This window comes from Scyliorhinus canicula, chromosome 11 (assembly GCF_902713615.1).
Source record: "Scyliorhinus canicula chromosome 11, sScyCan1.1, whole genome shotgun sequence".
NCBI lineage: Eukaryota > Metazoa > Chordata > Chondrichthyes > Carcharhiniformes > Scyliorhinidae > Scyliorhinus > Scyliorhinus canicula.
This window is the reverse complement of record NC_052156.1, coordinates 41478062-41503309: the sequence shown is the minus strand read 5'-3', so window position 1 is coordinate 41503309 and position 25248 is coordinate 41478062. Positions and strand designations below refer to the sequence as shown.

General features: G+C 44.8%; 1 protein-coding gene across 1 annotated transcript in view; it reads left to right on the top strand.

Annotated features, from left to right (window-relative positions):
* Nucleotides 1–25248, top strand: part of dnah12 (dynein, axonemal, heavy chain 12) — a 385091-nt gene that overhangs the window by 155002 nt on the left and 204841 nt on the right. Inside the window, exons 28-32 of the mRNA XM_038812830.1 lie at nt 2556–2801; nt 3666–3785; nt 4033–4142; nt 16813–16996; nt 17684–17824. Coding sequence (XP_038668758.1) covers nt 2556–2801; nt 3666–3785; nt 4033–4142; nt 16813–16996; nt 17684–17824 — 801 coding nt within the window. The remainder of the gene's footprint in view (nt 1–2555; nt 2802–3665; nt 3786–4032; nt 4143–16812; nt 16997–17683; nt 17825–25248) is intronic.

Genomic DNA, 25248 nt, shown 5'->3' with positions numbered 1-25248 from the left:
AACCACACGAGGTCTAATTGCAACTAAAAACTCTTCTAGCAAACACCCAGACAAGTTGAAAGTTCTAAGCTCCACATGTGTCCATGACCACGTAGTCTGCTCTGGGTTGTCCTCTAACCGATCTTTAATTAGCCCTCATTTACAATTTCTCCAATTAAATCAGCTCTCTTCTGTTCTGCCTATTCAACAAACAAAGTAACCTTAAATACAGGATATTTAATCGTCTAATTGATCAGATTCTGAAAATTTGTAATCAATCCCAATTAACCAAGATAAATGGACTTTAATAGTTTGACTACCACTCTCTTACCATCACACCCTATTAACGTACTGTACCTTTTCACATTATGGGGTGGATTCTCCGCTGCCCGCCAGTATCAGAGTTCCATATAAGCGTTGAGGAGCTAAGTGCTTTCTCTTCCTCTCAGCAGAAAGCACTTAACTGATTTTGATGTGGTGACGAGGTGACGACCTATCAATCATGGATAGCTGTTTATAAACATTGCAATTATGTTCACAAAAGGTACTTGAGATGCATTCAAACGTGAAGGGAAATGAAAACAAACAGTTCAGAAATCTGGCTGTATGGCCTAACAGCTACTTCTCTTTGAAAGTGAATAGAAGTCTTGCAGATCATAGGATTTGAGAGTGTTTAAAGCCTTGTGATATGTTCTGGCTTTCTATGAAGTAATAGCTGCTGCTATCTACACTTCTATCTGAGGCAGCAGGTATAAAGAACAGGTAAACAAAAATGCAGTGAATTTTCACTGTTTCTGCCTAGACTGCTTTTGACTTCCAGGCAGAGGTGACTGATAGGGGGGGGGGGACTCTGTTATTGAGGGGAGTCTCTGATATGTGGGGGGGGGGGAGTCACTGATGGTCATGGGCACTGATGGTGGAGGTCTCTGATAGGCTGGACAGCTCTGATATGGGGGGTCACTATGTGGGGGTCTGTTTGGGGTCATTGGGGGCTCTGCTCAACCCCATGCGTGCATGCTATGGGGGTGGGGTGAAGCAGAAATTCCTGTGGGGGTAATGGGGGGTAGGGGGGGTGGATGGCCCCTACTTGTCATTTGCGGGGGGGGGGGGGGTTCAGGATTTGTGTTGTGGAGGGAGGTGGACCAGCTACTGGGCCTTGGTATCGGGCCGCCTACTCAAAATCGCGCCCCAATAGTGGGATTCCGAACAGAATCCCAGGAGCTCCCCGCCGTGCGTACGTTTATATGGCAGAGAGTAAATCAATTCTGGGCATCGCTCCTAGCGTCAGTGCAGACCTGGAGTGATTCTTCTCTGGCGGGAGAACATGGTCTCCGAAATGGAGAATCCTGCCATGTGACCCTCTCTTTTTTAGCATACCAAACTCCCAGGATTAAGTTTGCCTCAGACCCCTGAGAATTTTCTCCAAGACTTCAACCTTGATGAATGCCCTTCTCCCAGCATTTAAAATATTCAAGCGTGCAAGAAAAAAGGGAACCATTTGTCTTTCCTTTTCGGTCAGGTGGGCTATTAATCAGTGCAGAAGAAAATTAGCAATTTCTCCCATAGACTAATTGATCAGGACTAAAGTCTGCGACCATTTGCAAAAAAAATCTTTACATGGATTCTACTCAAGCAGGAGAAAATGGTCCAGCCCATAGATTTAAAACAAGTGAAGTGGGCACTTGTTACCTCCGTCACGCTGTATTTTTTAAAATTTCAAGTACTCAGTTATTTTTTTTTCCAATTAAGGGGCAATTTAGTGTGGCCAATCCACCCAGCTTGCACATCTTTGTGTTGTGGGGGTGAGACCCACACAGACATGGGGAGAATGTACAAACTCCACACGGACAGTGACTCGGGGGCAGAATCAAACCCGGGTCCTCAGCACGTGAGGCAGCAGTGCTAACCACTGTGCCACCATGCCATCCTTCTGTCACACTGAATTAACTCAACACAATTGCACAACTCTTCCTTGAGATATTTCCCTGCCTAGTTGATGCTCGGTAACTTTAAACCTGAAAAATAAATATTTTTATTAAGGACTTTCACCTCACTGAAGGAGTCTCCAGTCCAATCCACATCTAATAACCTGCTCGGAAAACTCTGCCTATAGTTTGGCAGCTGTGACAACTATCACCACAGCAGCTGAGACAATCACAAGACTCTACACTAATGAACAACAATCTAAATGAAACAACCCACAACATTTTTTTTAAATTGGCAATTCATGCCATCTTCTAATGTTAATACATAATTCAGAAACTCCAGGATCTGAATCTGGATCCTTATTTTCATCAAAAAATAGTTTGCCTCGGACCATACCATGTCTATATACCATGTTTCATTGAAATCTATCCACTAGTTTTTGAGATATGTTGTTTGCGGTCAAACTGACCAACAGGAGTGAAAACATTACCTCTGCGTGCCTAGAGTGGCAAAAATATTTAGGGGGAAAATTAGATTTATTTTTACTCAACGAGTTATGATCTGAAATATGTTACTTGAAAGGATGGTGGGAGCTGATTCTGTGGTAACGGACGATCTCTGCACCTGAAATTTCTTTTTTTTTTTAATAGGTTCTATTCCGGACAGTAGCTATGATGGTTCCTAATTATGCACTGATAGCTGAAATATCTCTCTACTCATATGGCTTCCTCAATGCCAAGCCATTGTCTGTGAAAATAGTGATGACTTATAGGTTGTGTTCGGAGCAGCTTTCATCACAATTTCACTACGACTATGGCATGCGTGCAGTTAAAGCTGTTTTAGTTGCAGCTGGCAACCTGAAGCTAAAATTCCCTATAGAGAATGAAGATGTTTTGGTAAGTTGTTAAGTAAGTACATTTAAGATGAGGAGCAAAATACTGTGGACACTGAGAATTAAATTTCCAAATGTTTCTGTTTTTATTTCAATCAATAGACCAGGGAGCATCTGTCCAGAGAAATACAGAAACACAAGGCTAAATGGGAATTGAGGAACAGTGGCAATGTCACTGGACTAGTAATCCAGAAACCCAGGCTAATGCTCTGGGGACATATGTTCAAATCCCACCATGACAACTGCTGGAATTTAAATTCAATTAATAAATCTAGAATATGCTGCCAGGAATGGTGCATATCAGTAATGGTGACCATGAAACTAACATTGTTGATAAGAACAAATTACTGCAGATGCTGGAATCTGAAACTAAAACAGAAAATACTGGACAACCTCAGCAGGTCTGACAGCATCTGTGGAAAGAGAAGGGAGCTAATGTTTAGAGTCTGGATGACTCTTTGTCAAAGCTAGACAGAAGAGAAGATGGGATTAGATTTACACTGTTGTGGATGATGGAGAGAAGGGGGTGGTGTGGAGCAGTGAGGCTGGATAGAGGGCCAACAGTCATTGAAGATTGACAAACATGTCATGGACAGAAAGACAAATGGAATGTAAACGATGGTGAAACTATTGCTTGTCATAAAAACCCAACTGGTTCACCATTGCCCTGTATGGATATAAATCTGCCATCCTTACCTGATCTGGCCTACATGTGACTCCAAATCCAAGACAATGAGATTAATTCTCAACTGTCCTCCGGAATGACCCAGCAAACCAAGTTCAAGGGCAATTAGGGATGGACTACCCAGTCTTTAATGGTTTTGTTTAAACAACATAAGAAAGCAATATATTTCCATTTTGTCTTTAGTTGCTGCGATCAATCAAGGATGTGAATGAGCCCAAGTTCCTGTCGCATGATATTCCATTGTTCAATGGTATCACAAGTGATCTGTTTCCAGGTGTTGAACTTCCTGAAGCTGATTACCGGGTAGGGATTTTTTTTTAGTGATTTATGTAATTTGAATCAAATGCCTGGAACTTAAATGTAATTATGGTAACAGATCATGATGAGAAAATCCAAATGAACATCATTTTCTTTTACTTAATTAGGGTCCTCCCAACTGCACTAAGCATTTTTGAAAATTTATTTCCACCCCTTTCTTTATTAGGTCTTCCTTTCCTCGAATCATTTACCTTTGGTAAATAGATTAATACTTGTGTTTTTCATAATTTAGCTTTTTCTTGAGTGTACCATTGAATGCAGTAATAAGCAAGATGTCCAGCCAGTGAAGCCTTTCCTGGATAAAATGATCCAAACCTATGAAATGATGATTGTGAGACATGGGTGAGTGAGAATAAAAAGAATGTTTTGACTTTGTATAAGGCTGTCTAATCTCTGCATATATCTTGATCGTTTATGGTAGATCTTGTAAAGCAAAAATTATTCACCTATTTCAGCTAATGTATATAACGTAGCTACAACTCGCATTTATATTGCACTTCTCATAGAGAACAAGAGAGCAACTTCTAAGCAGATTGACACTGACGAAGAAATAAAAAGTGAAAAAGACTGAAGAAAGATAGGCATAATTGAAGGGCACAGTATTAAGAAAGCCTTTGAAAGCAAGAAGGGAGGTGACAAGGAATTCACATTTTGGGAGAAAGTTTTGTAACATGGAGAAAATAGTGGCTGAATAGACAATGGCCAGTAGTGGAGCAGAGTGTGTGTGTTTTTAGCGTATCTTCACACCCACTGTTTTTACCATTTGGGGAATAGTGGGTCCAGGGAGAAGGGTTCCCGAGCTGATTATCAGCCCGTTGAACTGCTCTTTCCATGGCCAACAAGTCCAAGTGTTGGGCTGGAATGCAAAGCTTCTGGTCCTGCAGTAAGGGACACATGTCAGTGTGTGCATGCATGCGCTTGTGTGTGTTTGTTCCAACTCCAAGGCTACCAGCTGAGCCACAGCTAACTAAGAAGCATTGTAAGACTGCTGTTGATGTATTAGGGATGGTAGGGATTGTCCAATATGAAGTGCAGGATAAAGAGTCAGAAAAAAAGACATTGCTGCCATTGCTGCTCCTGGTTTGTTTACATTATTTTGTGCAATATGACCATAACTTGCAAGGCCAACATTTATTTCCCATCTCTAATTGCCCTTGCAAAGATGGTGGAGAGTCGTTGTCTTGAACCATTGCTGTCTGAATGGTGTACAAGGCCAGCAGCGCGGGTTCAATTCCCGTACCAGCCTCCCCGAACAGGCGCCGGAATGTGGCGACTAGGGGCTTTTCACAGTAACTTCATTTGAAGCCTACTCGTGACAATAAGCGATTTTCATTTTTTTCATTTCATATATACAAAGTGCTGTTAGGAAAGGAGTTTCCGATTATTCACCCAGCGACAGTGAAGAAACAGTAATAATATTTCCAAGAAAAGATGGTGAGTGTTTTGGAAAGGAACTTGCAGGTGGTGATATTCCGAAGCACCTGCTGCCCTTGTCCTTCTAGATGTTAAAGGTTGCAGGTTTGGAAGGTGCATTCAAAGGAGACTAGGCGAGTTGTCGCAGTGCATTTTGTTAATGGTACACTGTGCTGCCACTGTGCGTTTGTGATGGAAGGAGTAAATGTTTAAGGTGGTGGATTGGGTGCCAATCAAATGGACCACTATGTATGGATGATGTTGATCTGCTTCAGTATTGGAGCTGCACTCATCCACGCAAGTGGAGATTATTCCGTCATAGACTTGGCTTGTGCCTTGCATTTGGTGGACAGGCGTTGGGGAGTCAAGAGATGCATTGCTTGCTGCAGAATTCCCAACCTGTACATGACTAATCCAGTTAGATTTCTGGTCAATAACTCCCAGGATGTTGATAGTGGTGGATTCAGTGATTGCAGTGATGGTGAATGTTAAGGAGAGTTGGTTAGATTTTCCCTTGCTGGACATGGTCTTGCCTTGCACTATTGTGATATGAATGTTCATAGAATCCCTACGAGTGCAGAAGGAGGCTATTCAGCCCTTCAAGTCTGCATCGACTATCCGAAAGAGCACTCTACCCAGGCCCAGTCCCACACGTTATCCCCGTAACCCCATGTGCACTGATCATGGCCAATCCACCTAACCATCACATCTTTGGACTGTGGGAGGAAACCCGATCACCCAGAGGAAACCCACGCAGTCACAGGGACAACATGCAAACTCCACACAGACAGTCACCCGAGGCAAAATCAAACCTGGGCCCCTGGCGCTGTGAGATAGCAGTGATAACCACTGTGCTTCACAGTTTTCTAGTTACCAGCCCAAGACTGAATTGTGCCGACGTCTTACAGCATATGGACACAGACTGCTTCAATATCTTGGAGGTCACAAATACCGTACAGTCATCAGCGAACGTCCCGACTTCGGACTTTATGATGGAGGGAAATTCATTGTTGAAGCAGCTGAGTATACTTGGGCCTTAGGATACTTATACTTAGGATACGAGCCTGAGAAATATGTTTTGAGTTGAGATGATTGGCCTCCAACAAACATAACCACCTTCCTTTGTGCTAGATTTGACTCTAACTTGTGTAACATTCTCCCCCAATTCCCATTAATATAAATTTTTCTAGGGCTCTTTTCTGCCACACTTGGATGTCACTCTTAGCACACCCCTTGAGTTCAGCTCTTTTGCAAAAATCTCTTGGTTGCCATGCTCATCAGTCCATGTTTCATGTCATGTCCTATGGAATAAGAAACCACAGAAGGAGGGATGCAGATCATCAAGTCTTCTCCTAAGTTTGTGGTAGCTATGTGGTGAGCAGTCACACATGCGGTGGCTCCCGCCAGGGTACTTGATTTTGGCTCTTTCTGCTGGTTTATGGGCAATTTATTCTGGAAGAAACTGGTGTAGTTAGATGGAATAACATTCCCTCGTTCAGGTAATGTCTGGTAAAAATAGCTCAAGACACAAGTCGGGCAAGGCATTGGCGTCAGACGCAAAGGTTTCTTGAGCCTCAGCAGGGGGAACATGGACGACGGCTTCTGCTGAGCCGGTGACCCCTCAGTGGACAGCTGAGAAGTTGGTTAGCTTCTTGACCAGCAAATTTAAGAAGTAGCGGTAGGCGGTCACTGAGGATCTGGAAAAGGAAATGGAGAGGCCTTTGGCCCCAATTTGGGCAGCCATGGACAAGATGGACCGGCGGACAAAGGTACAATGGGCGATGATCCAGAAGGTGGAGGTGACGCTCTCTGATTCTATTGATCGGATTGTCTCCCTGCAGGCAGAGATGGCATTGCTGGCTGAAGAGCGTAAAGCACTGAAGGCCATGATTGACGATCTGGAGAATCATTCCAGATGGCAAAACATAAGGACCATTATGCTGCCGGAGAGCATGGAGTGCTCTAACTCCACGGAGACTCTGTCTAAGATGTTTGGAAAGTTGGTGGGGGAGGAGGCCTTTTCAACCCTTCTGAGTTGACTGAGCCCATCGGCCGCTGAGGCAGAAGCCCAGATCTGGGGAGCCACCAGGGACAATCATAGTCAGTGTAATGAACTCCAATTGGCTTTATTGGTTGGCCAATTGGAGTATGAGCTCCCTCAATGATAGCTCATTGAGGGGGCCCATATAATCACCTGTGTAGGCTTTGTGAGCAGTCTTAAGTTGACTGGACCGCTAGCAGCACTGTTTGTAGCTGCTCCTGTAATAACGTTATTGTAAATAAATATTGGTGTGGTGACGGAACTCCTGCCTCCCGTGGATTACTACAGTCAGGTTTCATCGATACCTGAAGGAGTGGTTCCTGAGGTGGGCGAAAGACCATTGAGACTGTAGATGGGAGGGGCATGTCATCAGAATATAGCAAGATGTTGGGACAGCTGGTGAGAAGGCGCGCAGCGTTTAACAAGGCCAGGGCCACGTTGTGCAAGAGAAACTTGAAGTTTGGAGTAGTGTACTCAGCTCGTCTTTGGGTGACTTCTAAGGATCAAAACTTTTACTTCAATGTGCCAGAGGCTATGAATGAGTTTGTTAAGAAGTACGGAATGGTGGTGAGCTAAAGTGGTTGTGAACTATGGAGTTTGTTGTTCGTTCTTTGTTAAGTTCATCTATATTTGTATTTTTTGTAGAATTTCTGTAAGGTGGGGAAGGGCTTGGGATTGTGGGAGGGCTTGGGGTTGTGCCTGGGCTTGTTGAGGAGTGTTCTTTTTTTGTTGGCTGAATTTGGGGCTTGCATACTACACTGGAGTTTTGTATTTGGGGTGGGGGGGGGGGAGGGGGGGGATGATGCTGGGTGTTCCTTGACGGTTTTGTATTAAAGTTTGCTTTGGGCAGTGGGGCTGATTGTTGATATAATGGTTAGCTGACTTTGGTTTCGGCCATATTTGGGGCCACTCTTCTAGCAGTATTGTTAGTTAATGGGAGCAGAGCGGGGCAGATGCCTGCAGCTGGTTACCATGGGGGTGGGTGTTTGAGTTAGGCTCAGGCTTTTTGTTTTGGGTTGGTTTGGATTTGGCGATGGGGAGGAGGACGGCTTTTGTTTCTCCGGTTGTTAGTTTGGTATTTTGGATGCAGTGAAGCTAGGAGGGGGGAATGGGGAGGTGGGAGGGAGTGGGGGAGGGGTGGACTGCTGACAGTAACAGATCCTTTATTTTTACACTGGCATAGCGGCCATCTAAGGTGGGCCGGTAGGTGGTGCAGATAGGGGCACTGCTGGATTGCCTCACAGGGTGGATATGGCTGATTTTGGGTTCGGGAGAGTGGCTCAGAGGCCCCCTGTCCAGTTGATAATGTGGAATGTAGGAGGTTGAAAAGGTCACAGGTGTTTGTGCACCTGAGGAGATGTAAGGGGATGTAGTTTTCCTACAGGAGACCCATCTGAAAATCAAAGATCAAACAAGGTTGCGGAAGGATTGGGTGGGGCAGGTATATCACTCGGGGTTTGATTGTAAGGTGTGGGGGCCGCTGTGTTGATTAATAAGAGGGTGGCTTTTTCTGCTGGTAACATTTTGGCAGATCCAGGTGGGAGGTAATCATCAGTGGTCACTGGTGGGTACGCCGGAGTATTGGTCAATGCGCATGCATCGAACTGGGATGACATGGCATTCATTAATAATGCCGTTGATCCGTGACCTTGATTCACATTGGTTAATTACTGGCGGGTGGGCTTCAATTGTGATTTAGATCTTAGGTTGGATAATTCTAGTCCATCTGGGGTGGTAAAGTAGTTATTGGTGTTCATGGAACGGATGTGGGGAGGGCAGACACATGGAGATGTAAGATCTGAGGGATACGGCGTTTTTTTTTCGTCCTTCGGGATTACTCCGAGTTGACTTCTTTGTGATGGGAAGGTCTCTTCTCCCTGGTGCGAAGGGGGCGTGATACTCAGCTATCATGATATTGGTAAGGTGCAGTGCAGGTTCGAGGACCTGGACTGTGTATGGGGATGGATTGAGGAGGTTTTGGGCACAGGGTCGAGTCTGAGGACTGGTTACTGTGCCATTTCTGTTTTCCCCACTCTTCGAGCCTGGTTGTGCTGGCCATTTTGAGAATTTGGAATTAGTTTAGGCACTATTTTAAACTGGGCTCTATGTCACTGCTGGCTCCAATTTGCTGGAATCATAAGTTTGTGCCCTCTGGTTTAAATTCATCGCTCAGGGCGACAGGGAGGGTGTGGAGAGGTTTCTGGAGGGTAGATTCACCCGTCTGGATGAGTTGTTAGAGAGGTTCTGGCTCCCGAGAGGGAATGTATTCAGATACTTTCAGATGCGCGATTCTTTACACAACAAACTTCCTTCATTTCTCTTGGTACCGTATCTTCGCTTATGGACAAGCTCCTGTCCTTGGCCAAGTTGGGGAGGGTAGTATTTCGGAGGTCTATGGGCAGATGTTGACGATGGAGTAGGCATCGTTGGAGGAGATTGTGGGAGGATGAGCTGGGCTTACTCTTTGAGGGGGGGGGGAGTTGTGGAGTGAAGCTCTTCACAGGGTCAACTTCACATGCTCATGTACAAGGTTAAGCCTAATCCAGTTCAAGGTGGTGCAAAAGCACACCTGAGCAGGACATGTATGAGTGGGTTCTTCTCGGGGGTGGAGGACAGGAGTGAGCGGTACTCTACAGCGCCAGCGAATCTCATGCACGTGTTTGGATCTTACCCCAAGCTCGTTAGTTTCTGGGTCTTCTTTTTTGATACACTGTCAGGGATTTTGGGCGTTCAGCTGGTTCAATTGGTGCAGAAATGGGTACTGTAGAGCTGATAAGTTTCTGATCAAATGTATTTTTCCCTACATGATCAGCTGTCAAGGATACAATTGACATAGATTTTGGGAGGGTAATGTTTGAATTATGCATCATAAAATGTGACTGAACAACAATGGAAGACATATCAAGTTAAAAGAACTTGTATCTTAAACTTGTAACATGAAATGAAATGAATGAATGAAATGAAATGAAATCGCTTATTGTCACGAGTAGGCTTCAATGAAGTTACTGTGAAAAGCCCCTAGCCGCCACATTCCGGCGCCTGTTCGGGAGGCTGTTACGGGAATCGAACCGTGTTGCTGGCCTGCCTTGGTCTGCTTTCAAAGCCAGCGACTTAGCCCAGTGTGCTAACCAGCCCCTAATCTGCAGTGATGTGTAAGCATGCACAGCACATCATGCAGTTGAACGTATCCTAGCAGCAGTCATGATGCCTATTATTCCGCACAAGTTTGCTGTTCCCTCAGTATTTGAACTACCATGTCAAACCAGAGGGTGACAAAAGCGATCTGCTGACCATCTAACTAATGACTCTGATTTACAATCCAAAGTACATGTTCACAGAATACATGTACCAAGAGCTGTGCTGTCAGAAGTAAAATCATTGAGCAGGTGTTAGGTGTGCTCTAGAACGAGCAAAGGTTCTGCTGCCAGAGTGATTTGTTGGAGTGTGCTGACACATGTATAATGTTGCCATCATGTGGGGCGCAGCCTTTGCCGTCAGGGAAACAGGGCAGAAGAAGGAGGAGGAGAAGAAAGAAGAGAGAAGGCAACAAACCCATTCCCTTATTTACCAAGCTGTCCAAAGTATCCTCTAATGATGTGAACGCCAACCCAAATCCCCATTCTACCACCTTACCTTTGTTGCTGTCTTCCCAGCCCGTTTTTCTGGATGAACTTGTCTGAGTCCTCCAGCATGTTAAAATAATGTTCCTTATTGCCGTACTGAACCCAGAGTCTTGTTGGGTACAGTATTCCGCACTGCAGCTTGTTCAGCACCAATCAGCATCAATAATGTTGCCAATTAATAATGATGCTCTTCAGAGTTGGCAGTTATCAAATGATATCACCACAACGCTTTACCGGATATCGATCAAAGGACCACACAGCCAGTTAGTCAGTTCAAGTTCAAAGATGTTTTTTTTTGCACACAAGGAGTACTTCGACATGCAACACAAAACACTACAAGTTAAACTACACCTAACAACTATAATAACCTATACTTACCTTCAAGGCAACCGGCTCTTTGCAGATGGACAAGGCCTTTGTTCGGATCTTGCGTGGCTGGGTGGAAGAAGTGGCTCTGTTTCTGCTGGGCTCATCCGTCTGGTAGTGATCGTTGGGCTTGAACTTGTCTGTCTGGTCGTTATGCTGCACTTGGGCTGGCGTAGGCCAGATCCAAGAGAGACCGAGCACATGGCTGTGTCTCTTCTTATCCCTCTGGGATTTTGCGGTCTTTGGGTCAGTCCTTAACTTGGGCTCAATAGTTCGACAGGCTTCGATTACTGCCTTCGATTTTGGCCAATAAAGGGGTGGGTGCCTTGATGGCTGGGCGTGTCCTTAGAGGTCATTGACCTTGGCTGTTTGGGCTCCCTGAGTAAAGGGAGTGGCGCCGCTTAGTCTGTATCTGTATCGGTTTCTTGAGTGCAGTCCTATTGTTCTGGGGAAATGGGCCATTAGAATGCAAACGAGCGGGGGTTTCGATCGCTTCTAGCTATCTGGGTTGCAAATACACATACAAGCTCTGAGTCTCTCTGAGTCCTGGGTTGGCCATAATTCCCATGGTCCTTTGAAGGTAGCCATCTGAGATGGCTACACCTTCCATCTATCACTGACCATCACAGCGTTCTGTTTGCCACAATGCTGAAATAAACTACACCACTAACAAACTCATTTTTCTCAAACAAACCATCCCACACAGAAATGTTCTTATCATTGTTAGTGCTTGGCTTTTGGATGCCTTTGTCAGTTTGAGTTCTCCTCACAGTGCTACTTACGTTGCGGTAGCATGGCTGATGGAAGACAGCTGACTTTCAATGGCGGAGTCTGAAGATGGCTTTGCAGTATATCCTCAAGCAGCACTGGATCAAAAGACATTGCTTCGGCTGCACCATCTCTATATGAGTGACAGCAGTTGGGGTTAGCTGGCTGACAGGCAACAGCAATGTACTGACAGAATGGCAACGCTAGGAAGACAAATGCTCTCGTCCTGAGAAAGAACAGGTTCCTGCTCAACGGAACCTCAGCCACTACCTCGGGGCAGCATCACAGAAATTCTAGTAACCTGCTGGAGGATAGATTGTTGGGAGATCTTGCTAGTCCCTTTGAGCACTGATATCATAACATAAGAATTAGGAGCATGAGTAGATGATCCCTGAAAGTTGCCACCCAGGTTGAGAGGGTTGTTAAGAAGGCGTACGGTGTGTTAGCTTTTATTGGTAGAGGAATTGAGTTTTGGAGCCATGAGGTCATGTTGCAGTTGTACAAAACTCTTGTACAAAATACTTGGAGTATTGTGTGCAGTTCTGGTCGCCACATTATAGGAAGGATGTGGAAGCATTGGAAAGGGTACAGAGGAGATTTACAAGAATGTTGCCTGGTATGGAGGGAAGATCATATGAGGAAAGGCTGAAGGACTTGAGGCTGTTTTCGTTAGAGAGAAGAAGGTTAAGAGGGGACTTAATTGAGGCATACAAGATGATCAGAGGATTAGATAGGGTGGACATCGAGAGCCTTTTTCCTCGGATGGTGATGTCCAGCACGAGGGGACATAGCTTTAAATTGAGGGGAGATAGATATAGGACAGATGTCAGAGGTAGGTTCTTTACTCAGAGAGTAGTAAGGGCGTGGAATGCCCTGCCTGCAACAGTAGTGGACTCGCCAACACTAAACACATTCAAATGGTCATTGGATAGGCATATGGACGATAAGGGAATAGTGTAGAGGGACTTTAGAAGGGTTTCACAGGACGGTGCAACATCGTGGGCCGAAGGGCCTGTACTGCGCTGTAATGTTCTATGTTCTATGTTCTATATGCCTCCTTGAACCTGCTCTGCCATTCACTATAATCATAGTTGATCGTATGCCTCAACTCCCATTATCCCTTGATTCTATAAGTAATCAAAGACCTATCTAACCCAGCCACGGTATTTTTGGCTGTAAAGAAAAAGTCTATGCCATCATGGTGACAAGTTGAGATTTTATGATCTTATTCAGAACTTCAATTTCAGCACTCAGATGTTGGGTGCCCTCTGCTTGTGCTGCAATTCAAGTTGAGATACCAACCATCAAACACTGCATCATGGTTGGTTCTGTGAGTGTACTAATGAGGTTGACTACCAGTTCCAATACTGGGAAGGATTGGCTCCGAAGTTTGTGTATAGCCCCTGCTAGATTGTTGACAAACCTGTTGGACTCTTTTAATTCTGTCCAACTTGATAGTAGTAGAAAGAAGTCTTACAACACCAGGTTAAAGTCCAACAGGTTTGTTTCAAATCACTAGCTTTCAGAGCACTGCTCCTTCCTCAGGTGAATGAAGAGGTAGGTTCCAGAAACATATATATAGACAAAGTCAAAGATGCAAAACAATACTTAGAATGCAAGCATTTGCAGGTAATTAAGTCATTACAGATCCAGAGAGAGGGGTAACCCCAGGTTAAAGAGGTGTGAATTGTCTCAAGACAGGACAGTTGGTAGGACTTCGCAAGCCCAGGCCAGATGGTGGGGGGTTGAATGTAATACAACATGAATCCAAGGTCCCGGTTGAGGCTGTACTCTTGTGTGCGGAACTTGGCTATAAGTTTCTGCTCTGCGATTCTGTATTGTCGCGCATCCTGAAGGCTGCCTTGGAGGACGCTTACCCGAAAATCAGAGGCTGAATGCCCTTGACTGCTGAAGTGTTCCCTGACTGGAAGGGAACATTCCTGCCTTACGATTATTGCGCAATGTCCGTTCATCCATTGTCACAGCGTCAGCATGGTCTCACCAATGTACCACGCTTCAGAACATCCTTTCCTGCAGCGTATGAGGTAGACAAAGTTGGCCGAGTCGCACGAGTATGTACTGCGTACCTGGTGGGTGGTATTCTCACGTGTAATGGTGTAATCGACATGGCTACCACCATTACACGTGATCGACATGGGTACCACCATTACACGTGAGAACACCACCCACCAGGTACGCAGTACACGGCACAAGGTGAGACATCCAGGCTTATGATATGTGCAGCTTACAAATCAGAGGTGATTGTGGACTGTAGGGAAGTATGTATTAATTAGGAACATGCCATCATCTTCTAAGAGTTTTGCTTCACTGCTGGTCACGGCCTCAGATCTGGCCATTTCATTATTGAGCAGCACCATCTCCTTAATGGCACAAGACATGCCTGGCTCCTGCTGGTTAGGTCTTGCTTTATGCAGTTATAGGCCTATGATAAGGTGCCACACAGGAGGCTGCTGAGTAAGGTGAGGGCCCATGGTGTTTGAGGTGAGCTACTGGCATGGGTTGAGGATTGGCTGTCTGACAGAAGGCAGAGAGTTGGGATAAAAGGTTCTTTTTCGGAATGGCAGCCGGTGACCAGCGGTGTCCCACAGGGTTCAGTGTTGGGGCCGCAGCTGTTCACCATATATATTAATGATCTGGATGAAGGGACTGGGGGCATTCTAGCAAAGTTTGCCGATGATACGAAGTTAGGTGGTCAGGCAGGTAGTGCTGAGGAAGTGGGGAGGCTGCAGAAGGATCTAGACAGTTTGGGAGAGTGGTGCAGGAAATGGCTGATGCAATTCAACGTGAGAAAATGTGAGGTCTTGCACTTTGGAAAAAAGAATCCAAGCATAGACTACTTTCTAAACGGTGAGAAAATTCATAATGCCAAAGTACAAAGGGATCTGGGAGTGCTAGTCGAGGATTCCCTAAAGGTAAACATGCAGGTTGAATCTGTGATTAAGAAAGCGAATGCAATGTTGTCATTTATCTCAAGAGGGTTGGAATATAAAAGCAGCGATGTGCTACTGAGCCTTTATAAGGCTCTGGTTAGGCCCCATTTGGAGTACTGTGTCCAGTTTTGGGCCCCACATCTCAGGAAGGACATACTGGCACTGGAGCGTGTCCAGCGGAGATTCACATGGATGATCCCTGGAATGGCGGGTCTAACATATGATGAACGGCTGAGGATCCTGGGATTGTATTCATTGGAGTTTAGAAGGTTAAGGGGAGATCTCATAGAAACTTACAAGATAATACATGGCTTAGAAAGGGTGGACGCAAAGAAACTGTTTCCGTTAGGCGATGAGACGAGGACCCGTGGATACAGCCTTAGAATTAGAGGGGGTAAATTCAGAACAGAAATGCGGAGACATTTCTTCAGCCAGAGAGTGGTGGGCCTGTGGAATTCATTGCCACGGAGTGCAGTGGAGGCCGGGGCGCTAAATGGCTTCAAGGCAGAGATAGATAAATTCTTGATGTCGCGAGGAATTAAGGGCTACGGGGAGAATGCTGGTCGGTGGAGTTGAAATGCCCATCAGCCATGATTGAATGGCGGAGTGGACTCGATGGGCCGAATGGCCTTACTTCCACTCCTATGTCTTATGGTCTTATATGCCAACTTATCCTGCAAGAGAAAGGGAGGTGTGTCAGTGATTATGGGTGATTTAATACCCAATAAACAGAGTCCCATTTTGGGCACGTTTAGCGTGGTGTTTCTCAGTGCCTGCAGTGCCGGGAAATGGCCCCGATATCAAACGGGACTCTTTTTTTATCTGGCCTTCGTTGGGAATGCCCTGCTGAGATCAGCTCGCCAGGGCAGGAAGAGATTGTGGTGCCATTTTTAAATGCCGCCCTGAACCCTCGGCATCCCCTCGACATCCCCACCGCATCCTCTAGACACCATACCTCAGGCGAGGGACAAACCCCAACTTAACTGTTAGGGCGTCCTCGGGTCCACCCTCACGCCGCCTCATAAGGGCAGGGCACCCCTGGGCATGAACCCTGGCATGAGCAACTTGGCACCCGGACACCTTGGCACTCTGGCAGTGCTCTACCAGCCCAACAGTGTCAAGGTTCCAGGCTGACAGTGCCCAAGTGGCAGTAGGACCATGCCCAGTTTCAGATCACGCGGTGGCCTCCCAAGGCCTGGGACATCCCCCAAGTGCTGTTAGGCCTGGTTCAAGTTGTGTGGACCAGTGCTAACCGGTGCCGTGGCGAGGTCTCCCAGGCATGGTCATTCATTCCAAGGCCTTGGGAGCATCGGGCGGTGACATATGTAAGTTAGCCCAACTGCTCACTTAAATATGTAAGAGGTTTAATGGCCACATTGCATCACTGAGATGGGTGCGACTTGGCCGTTCATCTCGCCTTATATCTTGCCTTTTAAAACAGATGAGCATCAACCCTTTAAGAACAGCTGTTTTATTGGTTGTACTTTCTCCACTTCAGGCCTGTCCCATTAGCAAGCTGATCTTACAAAAATTCCAGGGGTCAGTTTATTTCTGTTCCATTATGCTCACCAGGTACACATTGTGTCTATGATGACAGTTGTTGCTGTAAGCATAAAATCATAGACATAAGTTAAACATTATTCATGTCAATTTTCAGGTAACAACCCAAACTGGTATCAAGTAGTCTTTTCTTGTTAAAATAATTGGGTGATCCTACACTGGAATCACAAACTTGTTGATTTGAATTTAAAACCTCATATTAAAAACAAGAGCCCAATAAAAAGGAAACTGGAACATTAAGACTTTACTGTGTAAAGCAAAAGATCATTTCTGCTATTTCCATAAAATAGGTTCATGCTTGTCGGGGAGCCTTTTGCTGGAAAGACCAAGATTTTGCATGTGTTGGCAGACACACTGACACTTATGAATGAACGTGGTTTGAATGAGGAGGAAAAAGTTATTTATCGAACTGTAAATCCCAAATCAATTACCATGGGCCAACTGTTTGGACAATTTGATCTAGTTTCACATGAGGTAGGTAATTTTTGTAATCTATTTTCTAAACTGATCTTTTCTGTATGTAACTCGGATACAACCTGCATCCATGTTTGAACAGAAATCAACCCACTTAAAATTTGTCATGAATGGAACAAAATGGGAGATATTTCATAATCATCACTAGGAATCAAAAAGGCGGGGAGGAGATCTTCATTGTTTTGTGTATTTAGTGATGTTTCCATCCAGTATTTTCTATTTTCTAGTTTTGATTAATGGATGCTCAGTACTTATTAGAAATGTTTCTTCCTTTTCAGTATTCCCTGCACTAATCACCAGGTCAGAATTGCGATCTGTCAGTCCTATAACATGCTTTATTGAAATTTCTGAGTGCTCTAACTCGCAAACAACTAAGTGCCGGGTTAGCAAGTTTTTAAAAAATAGTTTCAGGCTTGAAAGTGTGGGGGTGGGGGGGCATTGCATGGACCCTCCTTAAGTAAATCCGCATCAATGAAAAATAGAGACTTGAACAGAGTGATGAAGTGAGTAAAAATTCAAGCCAAAAAATATAACTAATATGAACTAAATTAATTAATTAACTCAAATAACTTTACATTTATTTGCATATTTATCATTTGAATAGTTTTGCCTATAAATTGGCAAATCAACGTATATTTATGCTTTATGGTTGATCTTCATTGAACTTTACTTTTCCAATATTTACAGTGGACCGATGGCATAGTTGCAAATACTTTCCGAGAATTTGCATCTGCAGAAACCCCTGAGCGCAAGTGGGTGATATTTGATGGACCTATTGATACCCTGTGGATTGAAAGCATGAACACAGTTCTGGATGATAACAAGAAGGTAACTCAGTTTCTCAACCAAAATGCTTGCTCCAATTCTTTGCCGGACTAGGTATTTTTATGACTTAACCATTTTAAAAAAGTTGATGAATCCAAATTAAATCAGACATCCACAGAGTGTTTATTATCCAACAAAAAGAACAACTTGCATTTATATAGTATATTTAATATAGAAAAAAGCCCCTAGGACTTTCCAGCTACATAATTAGGAAATAAAGGACAGTGAGCCAAAGAAGTCGATATCAGGCGACTAGAAAAGGTAGGTTTTAAGAAGAGTCATTAAGGAGAGACCGGTATTGGGACAGAGTCATTAAAGAGAGACAGGTGGTGGGACAGAGTTGCTGAGGAGAGAGGGTGATGGGACAGTCGTTAAGGAGAGAGAGGCAATGTAATACCCCCTAAGTGTCACAAACTCGGGTGAGGAGGGATGGCTGACTCTGTGTCTTTATTTAACCCACCCTTGACTGGTAGCAACAAATGGTCAATATAACCAGGGTTCCCTTTCCCTTGGATAACTTTTCCAGACCCAAAGGAGCCAAATCAACCAGGCTTTCTGAGTTAAGATAGAGTAAGTCCACTAACTACTTTAAGGTAAGGCGCAATGGTAATACACAGCAATGTACAGTCATACGGATTAGCGATAAGAAATATAAAAAAATGTAAACGAAACAGTGCATGAGTTGAGAGGAGTAGATGATGATGCATTGTGGCCGTTAAGATCATTTTCGGTGTGGTTGGCTTCTGCTGGTGAATAGTTGATTGTTCAATTCAGGTGTCCAGTAGTTTGGTAGAAAGAGTTCAGTCCTTTTTCCAGCTGCAATTGTTCACACACGCGCACACACACAGTCACTTTTTCAACCTTGACCCTCGTCTGAGGTATGGTGATCTTCAGGTTAAATCGCCATCAATCAGCTCTCCCCCTCAAAGGGAAAGCAGCTCTGCCAACTTTACCTTACCTTCACATGTGCAGTCTATCAAACAATAAGTGTATCTATTAAATAATTTAAGCTCCAAATCTAAGTTAAGTACTGGGGAGCATTAACTTTCTTAACAATTATGTACCTTTGTCCTTGCCAAAAATGGCAATTAGTCTTTGGATGGTTTTACAAGTACCTGGTCTGGAAGGACATGGAGGTGGTCTATCGGTCCTTCGAGAAATCTACTACAGCCATTTGGCTAGTTGTCCATTCTCAGTCATCTTTAGTGTGTATGCCCATTTATTAAAATATACAACTCTGGTCATTTTAAAGCCCAATATTTCCTCGTATAATTCCAGGATTTTTCTCCAACACCATGACAACTGTCACAAAAGTAAGCTTTCTAAAACCTTTTCATAGTTTTGTTACGATCCCATAGGGACCTTAAACATTGAAAGAAGAATGTGAACACTGGTGATTAACCGAAAGAACAGTTTGAACAAAAACAAACTTTACTGTATGTGTACATATAAGAAAATTAAACAAAGCCAGCACCCCTAACTTGTCGAAACTGATAGTATAAAAACTAGTCCTCTTTTACTCTGCACCCATCAAGAGTCACTTTACACTTTACCTAAATCTTAAACATTCATTCACTTCTTCTTTAATCAACACAAAGGCATGCCACAGCTCTCCAAAATTCATTTTAATTCTCACTGCCCTACTCCATGGCAACATGACATGCTTTGGGATGCTGCATACCAAAATGTAAACTAATTATTTATTTTATTTTTCACAAAACGACTGTGTTCTTATGATGTTGTTACCAACATGAATAATTTATATCTCTAATAGATATGATTACCCTCCGTCCAGACTTGCTGGGTTCACCAAGAATCCCCTTTGTTTAAAAGCAGTTTTTGTTTTGCTTCTTTTCATCTGGAAATGAACAATTTAAATCCCTTACTGGAATAATTGTAAATGTCATGGTTCTACACAAAGCTTAATGATGGGTCATTTATTATTTAAGGTTCCCACTATTAAATCTGATCATATTGACCAAACATAGGTTACCTTTTAAGTCAAATTAACTCAGGCTTGTTTGACTTACATTTATATCAGTTTTCAAACAAGTATTTCCATTTTCAGAAATCCCCTCGTACCAATCCCCATTCCACACACTGTAACTCTACCCCCACCAAACTTGGAAGGCAGCTGAATCCCCACCCTGCACCACATGCCGGTAGCCATATCGGCCGCCATGGCCAGGTGCCCTGGCCACTGGAGCCTAGCTACCCGCATCCTGTGCATGCGTTGGATTGTCCAACACTGCGTCGGGAGCGGGAGAAGACAGGAGGGGGACCTTGCCTGCCTGGGCCCTGTTGTATTATGCTTTGCGGTAATATGTTGTTACTCTTTGTCTTGTGATCCAGAATGGTCTGATGAATTGATTATGAAGAAACCACCAATCTCTAACTTGAAGCAAAACTGATTTATTGAATAACGATTAAATTAAATAGAGTTTGCACACTCTGCAGAGCTATAACTATTAATAAAGTAAGATTGATTCTGTTAAATAGTAATCTATAATTTAGTATTAACTAATGATGTCATCGTGCTACTTCTCTCCAATCTAAACTAGTCCTTGAGCTGTGATCAATCCTTCTCCTCTGCTAACATTACCCAAGATTCCCTGAGGTCTGATATTTATACTGGGAACTGGTGGTGCCCTCTAGAATTTGAATTACACTGAGATGTAATAATTAACCCTACACTGGCATATCTATTTACATATCATTACAGGCCCCACACCCTGTCCATCCTTGCCCTCTAAACGCCCCCCCCCCCCCCATTCTCTTCGTCAGACGAGGCCTGTTGTTCATCCTCATTCTCCAGCATTTTAGCCCCTCTGCTGTACCATGTTGTGGAGGATGCAGCAGGCCGCCACAATGCGGGCGACCATCTCAGCATCAAACTGGAGGACCCGTCCAGAGCAGTCCAGGCACCTGAACCACATCTTCAGGAAGCCAAAGCACCGCTCGATCACGCTCCTGGTTGCTGTATGGGCGTCGTGTAGCGGGTCTCTGCGTCGGTCTGTGGACTCCTGATTGGTGTCATCTGCCATGACCGCAGTGGATAGTCCCGCTCACCCAGGAGCCAAATCCCCAGTCAGTGGGATGTCTTGAACATGTCAGGAATTGTCGAGCGTGCCAGGATGAAAGCATCTTGCACACTGCCTGGGTATCGAGCGCAGATGTGTATGATGTGCAACTAATGGTCACATACCAGCTGCACGTTCATCAAATGGAACCCCCTTCAGAGCGGTCTGTCATCTGCATGTGCTCGTAGAGGTACATGCATCCTGTCGATCACCCCCTGGACCCGGGCACGTTGGCAATGCCGGCGAACCCCACTAATGAAAAATGAAAATCGCTTATTGTCACGAGTAGGCTTCAATGAAGTTACTGTGAAAAGCCCCTAGTCGCCACATTCTGGCGCCTGTTAGGGGAAGCTGTTACGGGAATTGAACCGTGCTGCTGGCCTGCCTTGGTCTGCTTCAAAAGCCAGCAATTTAGCCCAGTGTGCTAAACCAGCCTCTAAACTACCCAGACATCCTGGTGGTCTCGGCCCTCATTGAAGTGGATGTATTGAGCTGCCTGGGGATATAGGGCATCCATCTCGGTGCGGATGAATCTGTGCACTGAGGTCTGTGAGATCCTGGACAGGTCCCCACTCGGCGCCTGTAAGGAGCCCGTCGTGTAAAGGTTCAGGGCGAATATCACCTTTACAGCCACCGGAAGCGGGTGTCCTCCCTCATACCCCCGTAGTGCCAGGTGTGTCATCATCTGGCAGCCGGAGTCTTCGATGCCATGCCAGGTCAGACAGGTCCTTGAATGATGGATGCTGTCGATCCACACAAGGCCTCATGCGGCACCTCCTTGGCACCTCCTCTTCATCGTCCTGTTGGGCGGTTGGCTCTCCATCCTGGGTGGTTGCCACCTGTTCCTCTGTGGCACACTCTGCAGCTGCAACTTCCTCCTCTTCGAGTAGCTCCAGCTCGTACAGCCACAGGGCATCCCCCAGGGCTGTGGCAACGAGCAGGAAGGCCGCCGTTGCTGGTTGAATTCTAATATCCAATGTCTGCAGGGGGTGAATGGCCGACATGTTAGCATGGTGCATATCCCCGTGCCCAACCAGATCCAATGGCTACACTCTGGCGCCAGTTGGCACTGCAGGCTCTGCCTGTTTTCCCCACCTCCCCTATCCCCACACCCTTGGCCCCATAGATGCCCAGAACCATGGGGGCCTTTGGCCCTTGCACCCATCCCTGATGTCAGGGCTACCATCGGCTGGCATTGCCCTTGCCAGCAATCCGCTCTGCGGCCCCCGCCTCGCGTCCCCATAGGGCTACTGGCAGGTGTTACCCTGTGTGGGCCGCCGGTGGGTGGCGGCCAGGTGGAGAGGGGGGGAGCTATGGTGAAGGGTGGGGTACAGGGTTGGGGGCACCCAAATGGCTGATGTCACTTTGCAGAACCAGGGGCCAGGTTGGGTGGTCAGTGGGATGCACAGCAAGATGGCTGTCTTGCAGGCCGCGGTAATGGTGGTCAGTGACTGGATACTGCAGTCCCATGGGGGGGGGTCACCCCGGCCACTCGACCCGTTCCCCCCATCACTCCCCTGGCTGGGCTCCCCCCCACCCCCATCCCAGCCAGTGACCGGCCCAGCAGACCACAGTCGGCTCCTCTCTGTGTCCTACCTCTTCTCTCTCCCTTATCAGCCACAACTCCGGTTTCATGATTTTTTAAAGCACAAGGGAACAGTGCCATCGGGAACTCGGCCCATTGGAGGAGGTGAATCACAGAGGCCGCAGAGAATACCTGGTCAGGCCCGCGAATGACATCCAAATGGTGATTACTGTATGTGCGTTCCAGAACGCATTGGTGCCGCTTTTGAGATGACGGAGAATTGCACTTTGGCGTCAAATTGCAGCCCGCCATGATTTTGGCATTGGAACCGATTCTCCACCCTATGCATTTTGTAATTGGAATGTCTCAACCCATTACTTAAGTCTCCCCTTCCTTGGAGAAAAAAAAATAATTAGGTGAAAACAAAATTACAAGAAACTCAAAAACGCACACTCAATTTCCCCCTTCTCTTTTTTTTCATTTTTTTTGGAAGAAAATTAAAACAGTCACAGAAACAGGCGCCCTTCATTAACAATATCCAAATGTTTCTGTGAACTAGCCCTTTTTGTAAAACAGTCTGACAATTGATAGCTACTGTCGACCCATTTAATTTTTGCTATTTCCCCTCTGTCCAACATCTGCTTCAAACTTGCGATGTCTATCTTTAACCTTTTTCTCATTGACACTTTTTGTAGAGTGCACATTTTCCCAAAGGGATTTATCGTCAATGTGATATTCAATAGGTATATTACCCAAATCCCCTAATCCCAAAATTTATGTTAATATCTGAGATATATAAAAGGCCATATCCTTCCCAAGGCTTAACGTCTCAGCAGCCAAAGTGTTTTTGACCACTCTCCTTATTTTCTTTGTTCCCCAAAAGGAAAATTATAAAACCTCCTGCGCTTGAAACTCCACACATAAATTTGCATAGGACGCATCACTATAAACTATGAGTTTCAAGTGCCTTAGGTCACCTAAAACCAGGAACCTCAAAACACACTCCTGCATTTTTAGTTTGCCCAACGCTTTATTTGGTCTTATTATGACTTCCACTTTGGGATCATTCATTTTTGTACTCAACTCTCAGACATCAAAACTCGCGTCCGGTCTAGTCTGTCTACCTAACCAATTCAGTTGTCCAATTAAACTTCGCAGTTGCTCTTTTTCCATCTTTGAAACCATTGCGTCATTTTGTGAAACCCTGCCACGACTAATTGCTATTGGGCTGATGCTTTCCAAATAGGATTGCTGATGTAAAGTTGCCCCTAACTTTGTCTGTCTGATTTCCAGTCCAATATATTTAAATGCACCGGAAGCCTGACTTCCAACCCTGAATTCTTTCCTCAAACTAGAGATTACAATAGCTTTGAAATCATTAGACCCATCCCACAAAAAATCATCGACATGCATCATAAAGATGCTGGAAAGATTTCCTTTTTAGTGCCAGTAAAACATTGCCGGATCTGCTTTCAACTGGAAACAGCCTAACTTTAACAAAACTGACCTTACTGAAAATTACCAGACTCTAGACGCATCATTCAATCCATATACACAGTTGTTCAACTTCCAGAGTACCCCTTCTATGTTAGCTGCTTCTTTAGGAGGACGGAGAAAAATGTCTCTCTGGAGCTGATGCCCTCGCAAAAGGCAGCTTTTATATCTATAGATTTGCATTCCCATGCCTTTGTGGCTAATAGAGCCAAGAAGATATTTAAAATAGCCTTTCCTGCCGTAAGTGAATCTATTCTTAAATCCTGATCTTCTAAGTTTTCTTCAAATCCCCTTGCCACAAACCTGGCCTTTGCCTTACAAGTTCCATCCGGAAGAACCTTTTCCGTGCAAATCCATCTGTGGGATAGAGCTCTTTGTCCCCTATCCGATACTTCTGTGTATACCCCAAATTCACTCCAATTATGCAGTTCTTGCTGTTTAGTATCTTTGATAACCTTTTCATCTAATTTATTGGAAGCCACCCAAATCTCACGTGCATGTGGGCTTCTAGTCCTCTTAGTATTCATAGTCTTACTCATGTTCCGAGATCTTGATAAACTACATCCCCTCTCCCTGACTTTTGTACCAACTTTTGGCAGTTGTCCTTTCAGAAAAATGGCCTGTTCTAATTCATCAGAAGTGTTGCATTCCTCTACAGAAACCCTGTCTATATCAGTTAACTGGTCCTCATAGTTCTGTAACACTTTAATACCAGATGACTCTGGTTCCTTGTCATGTCTGTCTACTCTGTCTAAATTTGAAAATTTGTAATCTGTACCCATTATCCTTGATGAATGTACCCTAACAGTTTGATTGCCATGTTGCAAAATAATTGTTTTGCCATCTATGCCTATGATCTTCCCTGGGTCTTTCCATTCATTAAAATTGTTTCTCTTATATATACTATGTCTCCTTGCTGAAAAACGGTATCTGATGGCCGTACATTATGTCTTAAAGCTCTACGAATTCATTCAGAGACTTCTGCTTCCAAAAAAGCTTTTCTACTGCTATGTAATGCATTGAAATGCCCAGCAAAGGCAGAGCTAATTGTGGTCCTTTCCCAAACTGGAGGCTGGTCATCTAAAATGGATGGAATTTTAGGATTTCTACCAAACACTAATTGATAGGGACTATAGCCCCCAACCATCTGCAATGAATTCTTTGCATGTACCGCCCATGCTAAACCTGAATTTAGCTTGCAGTTTGGTCTATCTGCCAAAATTTTCCAGAGCATGTCATCTATTACCGCATGGTTTCTTTCACACGCACCATTACTAAATGGGCTTCCCACAGCCGTATTCATAACTGTGATATTCGCGTTTTCACAC